This window comes from Micrasema longulum, unplaced genomic scaffold, assembly GCF_059751315.1.
Source record: "Micrasema longulum isolate JH-2025_06_02 unplaced genomic scaffold, ASM5975131v1 h1tg000301l, whole genome shotgun sequence".
In the NCBI taxonomy this organism is placed as follows: domain Eukaryota; kingdom Metazoa; phylum Arthropoda; class Insecta; order Trichoptera; family Brachycentridae; genus Micrasema; species Micrasema longulum.
Window position 1 is genome coordinate 1,311,064 of NW_028277505.1, and position 8,141 is coordinate 1,319,204.

Sequence of the window (8,141 nt, forward strand, 5' to 3'; positions counted from 1 at the left end):
AATTCAGTTAAAGGGAACTGTTGTGTTAATACATTTATATGAATATTTTTTAATGTACAAGTTTCAACCAATTTTTCATTTCACCAGTCTGTTTTAAGATGGCTGGAAGATGTTACTTTTAGCAATAAATCCGCCAAAGTGTATATATTTTTGTACTTAAAGTTTTAAAAAAAAAATACTTGGCATAAACTATTCAGTACAAAGTACCAGCTGGTTCTAGATCAGAAAATGTTAGGTTTTTATTTTTTTGAGTACGTGGATAACAAGCAAATTTGCCATAAAAGCTAATAAACACAATCAAATCAGGGCAGTGAATACAAAATAGTGTAATGAGGCCAGATACCCTTACAATGTGAAGACATTGATGTATCGTACGCTTCGGAAATTATTTCAAAATTCTTGATTGACATCGATAAAAATTAAAGTCATATTAAATTTATTTGAATAGATATGTATAACATAAAATTATATAAGTAATAAAACAGTTTTTAGCTAAAACTAAGGTACTTTATTTTTCATAGCAGGCTTGTAAATAAGTTACATCAGCAAAGCCATAAAAAAAATATTGAAAAAATATAAAAAAATTATTAAATTATGTACACATTTGGTTAAGATTTGAAATTAATAAATATCTTCGACAATAAATTATTCATCAATATGTATTTATGTGGAAAAAAAAGCTTAGCGTTTAGTGATTAGTGCTTATTAAGAAATTTAATAAAGACATCCCAGTTGGGTATTCTCATAGATTCCTCCATCATTTGCCAGTTTGGTGATGACACATCACTAGCTAACCAGTTGAAATCGTCCAAATCATTCCAGTTATTTACACTGGAATCTAAGGCAGCCATGACAAAGTCTTTATCTAGGCCCTCATATTTGTAATTATACGGAGCCACCCTAATACCATGACAATCTTCTATAATAGCTTTGCTCGTAACGTGGAGATAAACATCACAACTCGAAGAGGAATGGAAACGTAATTGCTGACAAGCTAGAGCCATTTTGCAGTTGGTGCATTTGTCAACAAATATGGATGTAGTTACGGGACCACATAATATGACACAATTAGATAAATTATCCAAATGCAATGTAGCAAGATTTCCTTCGATAAATACTACACAGTCTGCGAGATAGCTTAAAGATACATCTTTCTTGGCAACCTCATCTCGGTGTAAGGACAAGTGTTGTTTAGACAGGTTTGTGAAACCGCATGAGACTATATCCCAACTCTTCTTATTTTCCACTCTTATATTGTCAATGTCATCTTTAGAATCAGGAATAGAGTTGTTTTCACATTTTTTTAAACCTTTTTTGTTTCGAAACCCAAATTTCTTTTTAGGAAAGTGTATATTTTCTAATTCAGCGCATCTTGTCTGAAGGTTTTGAATAATATCTTGAGACTTTCGCATATTGTAATCTTTCAAGAATAAACTAGAAGCGGCGAGATATTTTTGAAGGTCTCTTAGATCTTGAGTAATAATGTCAAATTGTGCGAGTAATTGCCCACTTGGCATTTTATCTACTTTATTTAAGGCAGACTCAATGTTTTCTGTCTTTTCTTTAAAAAAACTACAAAAATAATCTAATTGCTCATTAGACGCGTTGATTTCTTCTTTCAGTTTATGTTGCTGCTGTATTAATTCCAGTCTTCTGGCATCCCTTTTGTATAGCTTATCTACAATGAATGTTTTCTCTTCCATGGTGAGTTAGGAGTTGACGTAACCAAATTATTTCTGAGAAACCTTTTCTCTAAGTATTCTGGTTAATTCAGCACTTCTCCTACTGGCTTCTGCACTAGCGACAGGTGAATTGCGAGCGATTTCCTGAAATAATACCAAACAAAATTAGACCACCTTGTACACATTTTGTTTTTAAGGGCATAATTTTCAAATCACAACATTCTATAAAATCAATAACGAAAATTTCACATAAACTATTAAAATTTCAAAGATTTAATTACAATAGTTAGTTTTTGCTGATAAAACCATGAACCATCATATAACTCACATTTAACCGCAGAATAATATATTGTAATGTACAATGTATACATACTTAAATTCAAACAAACAAACCATCATGCCATTTCTCCGTAGGAGTAGGCAGAAAAGATAGAACGCCATATCCCTCTGTCTTTGCATACAGACCTCGCTTCCTCTACATTCATACATCTTCTCATACACGCACGCCGATTATTCCTACTCTTGACATGTCCATCTTCAAGTGTTTGATGGACTTGATTGTGCCATTCTTTCTCGATCTTCCTCGTTTTCTGCATCCATCAACATTCGCAGATCGTAGATCTTTTTAGCCGTTCTTTCGCTCTACATGTCCAAACCAACGCAGCCCCCCTTTTTTGATGCTGTTGATAATGCATGTCTCAGCCTTACACAGTTCACGGATCTCAACATTTGTGCACCTATCATAAATAGTTTTATCACACATTCGCCTGAGGGATCGCATTTCGACACCATTTAACCTACTTTCACAATAGAGTTCTAGTGCCAACTTTAATGTATGGGAGCGAAGTATGGAATTGGAAAAATAATGACATACTTAAATTCATTATAATATAACAGTTACCCAGAAAACAATTTCCATAGTAACGGATTGATACCATTTCAACAAAAGTATTTGGTGTCTTTATGTTTAAAAGCGAAAATATGAGTACTAACTTACAAATTCCAAACTTTATATTTAGTTTATAATAATTAAAAATCAGTATGAAAAGATTCTCTCTTATACCTAAGTCCGGAACAATCACATAAATTTATTAAAGTTAGAATATCTTCTTAAGTGGGTGGAAAAATCTAAAAAGATGATAAATCAATGAATTAGTCGTAAATATGAAGGGAGTAATTCAACAGAAACTTAAGTACGGTTATGCAGTACAAATAGAGATAAAATTTTATGAACTATCGTTGCTTGGAACATCATAATATGAGAAGAATGGAAGTATTAAGAGTAAAAATGACATTGATAAATTTGAAGGATTTCATTAAAATTTACATATTTTCTGTAGTAACTTGAAATTAATTATAGAGCACTTATATCATATCATCATCACCATACCCTCATCTACACCTAGTGGTGCATAGGGCAATGCATTAATACATCAAATGCAGAGAATCCCAATCATCTGTTACATGAAAGTAAGGTGATCCATCTTACGCTTCAAGTGCCAGTCCAAGGATAATTAAATTTTATAATATCGAACCACTTTTTCTACCAATATTTCATGTCGACTTTACTAAGAATCCAACATGGGGCCTCAAAAATGGCAAGCGAGAGTGCCAAACACTACACTACAAGGCGGACTTGAGTCCACTCGATTTCCTTTTTCAGGATAATGTAAATATTAGTTTTTACATCATTCCCCTATTTGTACCTAACATGCATGGACAGCTACATCAGCTTATATACTAAAATAGTATATAGTATATTGACAACGGTATCACCAAGCAAGTCAGATTTGACAACTTGACAAGAGAGAGAAAACATATTTATTTCAATGTGTGTTCAACGTTTTTTTTAAACATTTAAATTAGAGATGCCACGAATATTCTACTTTTTTTAATGTTCAGTATTCCACCGAATACTGCTTACTATTTCGCCGAATACCGAATCATGAAAAAAAATGCATATATTACTCAAAGATATATCTATTTTAATCGCAAATTATTTGTTTAATACTTAAAATCCATCAGTGGTAGTTGTGATGAATGAAAACAAATTTTTTGGCATTTGTTTGTGGCTAAAAATTGCAGTTTTCCTCATAAATAATACCTCCCGTGATCTTGTTGTTACACAGCAAACACACAGCCTGTTTATTATCTTCACTATTTCATAATATTCCCAAATAGGTGATTTTTTATGAAATGGTGCCATGATGTATGAACAAATAATTACTAATAAGGTCTATTGATAATACAATGGGATGTAATAATTAACAAATAACGTGTGTCGCGACATGATCTACTCGCAAATGAAACAAATACGCCCGCTCTCTCACGCTCTGAATGCACACATCTTTTACCAAACATTCGGCCGTCGAATATTCAGAGCTTCAGCCGAGAGTGGGGCCGAATATTCGGTAATCAGCAAAATCGCTTTTCGTGGCATCTCTAATTCAAACCTTACTTTACAGTTAGGTAAAATACATATTTTTTTTGTTATTACTAGCAATGTTTGAATATATTTACCGCCAAATCGCATAACTGGATGACTTGGGCAGTGATGGATTGCTACCAAAAACAATAAAGGGGGCAAAGTGTATTAAGTGTTTACTAAAGATATTTTAATAAAAAATATATTATTATAGTATTGATTAATATTTGGAAGACATAACGGGGTATGTAAATGTATTTAAAGTAAATATTGTAAGCACTAGGTATGTTATCATGATTGATGGAGTATTTTTATGTTCGGTTTGGCTGTAAAAGATTTCCAGTGACAATAAGTCTGCCAATTAACCATATACCTTTGTTTTCTTATATTGTATATAAGGATTATGCGCCTATTAGTGGACCAATATCATCTTTAAGCTGTGATTTGATAATACACACAATCCGGTATCATTGACATATAATACATAGACATGCCCTAGAGTAAAATATTTTTTAAAAGCAGTGACACGAAAACATACCCATAGTTAATAAATACTGTTTATTTACACCAGGGCTGCATTCAACGAGCATGCATATGCTACCAAAAAATGAATAATACTCATTTTTGGTACATGCAAAAGTTTATATTTTAACGTTAACAATCAACATTCATTCGCTTGTGGTGACTCTGAATCAGGTTCTTTCATTTAATTCCTTATAATTTCGACCCAATTATTTCTTGTCACTTGGGCATTTTGGTTTCAATTCTAAACGTCACGCCTAGCTGGCGGTCGAAAATGACTAAATACGCGTTGGGCGTGACTGAGCGTTTGGGCATGAGTTAAGTGTCACCATTATTATATGTCAATGGTTGAATAGATAAACTAATAGCTAAATAATGTTATAAGATGGTGCACAATTAAAGCAAATACACAAAATAAATGCAAACAATATAAAAAAATAACACTAACAAAATGATAATAACGATTAGAAGCATAATTGGATTGTGGGATGAAATCTTAGACTATTTATAGTGGGTATTTTGTGTACCTTAATAGTATTTTCATCTGGTGTGACAATCTTAAACAGCGTGTAACCCACCGTACCACCGGTGAACATTAGTACTAAAGAAGCAAATATTCGTCCCATCTGAATTTGTGAGAAGAAACTCTTATAATTTCCCTTCTTGCTTCCAAATTTTGAGATCCGACTCGCGTCCTTTATAGTCCTTATTGGCTAATTCCCCACAAGAATAAAATAGATCCAAGGCCCAAGGATACCTGACGTATGCTTGATATCTGTAATCTAAAAAAATAACATCAGATGGTCCGCGAAAAGTCGATTTATTAAATTTCATTGAGCAAAAACTAACCTCTATTTGAGTTAAATCGATCCCACGCAGCGTACGAAGCAATAAACGCCACTGCTTCAGCAACCAAAAGTATTTTGGCTGAATTTACAATAAAACGTCTAAACCCTGGCTTCGGTGCTTTGTGTAACATTATAAAATTAAAATAAGAGCTTACGGGCAGCCATTTCCAGACCAGAGATAATGTAGAACGTAGAACCAGAGATTATACACATATCGTAGAACTATAACCAGAGATTATACTGACTTTTGACTATAACTAGTTTTCTAGACGATTCGATCTAACCATAGATAAGAGTCATGAAGGCCAAGAAAAACCATAAACCATAAAAGTATATTTATGGTGTGAATTAGGGGCCTAATTTTTTACGTAATTCTATAAAACACTTGCACAGCAAATTTCAGTTCATTTGGAACACAATAACCCGTGCCGACTTGTATCGAAACATGTTCATATAAGTAACGATACAGTGCAAGCAAAGAAAATTCTTAGTCTAGGAACAAACTTTTAAATTACAGGTGCCAAGTTACCTTTAAATTGACAAGTTTTTGGGATATTGTTTTTCAACAACAACAACAACAAACCATCACGCCATTTCCCCGTAAGGGTAGGCAGAGAGGATAGAACGCCACAACACTCTATCTTTGCATACAGATCTCGCTTCCTCTACATTCATACATCTTCTCATGCACGCGCGCCGATTATTCCGACTTTTGACATGCCCATCTTTAAGGATTTGTTGGATTTGGTCATGCCATGTCTTTGTCGGTCTTCCTCTATTTCTGCATCCATCAACATTCGCATTGTAAATATTCTTAGCCATTCTCTCGCTGTCCATTCGTTCTACATGTCCAAACCAGCGCAGAGCTCCTTTCTTGATTTTGTCGATAATGCTTGTCTCAGCCTTACATAATGTACGGATCTCAACATTTGTGCATCTATCGTACATTGTTTTACCACACATTCGCCTGAGAGATCGCATTTCGACAGCATTCAGCCTACTTTCATCCCTGTTTTTCCAAGTCTATACTTCGCTCCCATACATCAGGGATAGGACTAGGACACCGTTGTGAACTGCCAATTTTGCCTCTTGTGACAAGCATTTATTTGCCAAGTTCGATTTAAGTGCACCGTTCACTCTGTTCCCGGCACTCACCCTCCTTTCAATATCTTTCTCAGTCATTCCATCACTAGTGAACATACTTCCCAGATACACAAATTCCTCTACTTGTTTTAGTATAACTCCATTCACAGTGATTTCACATTTAGTCATACTTTCATTTCTTTCAAAGACCATCACATTCGATTTATCGACATTCATCAGCAAATCGCTTCTCTTGCATACATCGTAGACCTTTGTTACCAAGAATTACAGTTCCACTTTGTTATTAGCAAGGAGTACAGCATCGTCAGCATACAAAAGACAATTGACTTTTAAATCACTCATTTTTGCTCCCATTCTTAAGCCTTTCAGTTCTTTCATGCAGTTATCGATATACATGTTGAACAGCCATGGTGACATAACACATCCCTGCTTCACTTTTTTATATTTTCAATATTCGTAAAATTAAATAACCTGACAGTGAAAGCGCTAATCTAGTAATTCGTGAGTGCATTATTTCCTTGGTAAAAGCAAAAATACCCATGAAATCACTTCCAATTGTGTTAAAAAAAATTATCGATCTTTATCACATTTGGTGGGAATAAAAAAAAAACGTAAAATCCGAAGAAATTGACAAACGGCGGGTGGAAAAATTTCAAAGGGATTTGGATAAATTATTTGATATCGCACACGTACTTATATGCCCTTGAAAGAATGAAGATAGACAAAGATAAAGTATTCTTACGGAAATAAAGGGATCCAGGACTGGTATTCCGAAAGCGTTTACAGCGCGCTATAATGCGTATTTACGTAAAAACGCGCTATACCGCGCTATAATTTCGTTTAAAATACCAGCCCAGGACGTCCGAGCTACTTGGTTGGCGTAGACAAGAAATTCGCTAAGAAATAAGAAAGGTAACTCGAATTGGAGGAAGAAAAAAGAAAACTAATTGCATTTACTTCATTTTATAATTTTCTACCGCAATAAAAAATCAAAATAATTTTGGCGAAGAGCCTTTTCCGGAGATATCAGCTGCTTTTGAAGCGACTGAAACGTCAGGAAAAAGATGTAGAAAGGATTTTGTTTCACTTAAACTGATTGCGGATTTAGACAGATGCCAGCTGAGCATTAGATATTCCGTCTGTACTTATTCTTCAGGCCACCACAGAAGCACTAGATCTTGGCGTAGACGAATATCCAATTAGTCAATCGTCCATTCAAAGGGTTTGATCTCAAATATGAAAGGAAAGGGTAAAAGCTTTAAAGACAGATTTTCAAAATCAAGTGCATAATATAGTAAATGTTTATTAGGACGGGAAACGGTTACCTGAGTTCAAGAGTTCTAAAGAAGAGCGGTTACCAGGGTTGATTTCTTTGGATGATAAAGAACAACTTGCTGTCCCAAAACTGGATAGTTCTTCTGGCAAAGATCAAGCCAAGGCGGTTTTAAACGCACTTCATGATTGGAACCTCAGTCAGGGCCGGTTTTAGCACTATCAGCGCCCTGGGCGGGATTTTTACGGCACCCCCTATCTTCCACCCCTTTAAACCCATACGAAAAA

At 34.5% G+C, this 8,141-nt stretch overlaps 1 protein-coding gene across 2 annotated transcripts; it reads right to left on the reverse strand.

Annotated features, from left to right (window-relative positions):
- Positions 1 to 485: 485 nt before the first annotated feature.
- Tbcc (Tubulin-binding cofactor C) lies at positions 486 to 5,768 on the reverse strand. 2 transcript variants are annotated; one of them, XM_088224644.1, is made up of 3 exons: positions 5,479 to 5,768; positions 5,157 to 5,411; positions 486 to 1,826 (listed from the first exon to the last, which is right to left on the reverse strand). In XM_088224644.1, the coding sequence occupies exon 3, from the start codon at positions 1,701 to 1,703 to the stop codon at positions 696 to 698; it is 1,008 nt and encodes a 335-aa protein (XP_088080770.1). In that variant the 5' UTR covers positions 1,704 to 1,826; positions 5,157 to 5,411; positions 5,479 to 5,768; the 3' UTR covers positions 486 to 695. The 2 variants fall into 2 exon arrangements, with proteins under 2 accessions (XP_088080770.1, XP_088080771.1); XM_088224645.1 differs by having other exon boundaries at positions 5,157 to 5,404; positions 5,479 to 5,719.
- Positions 5,769 to 8,141: the final 2,373 nt, after the last annotated feature.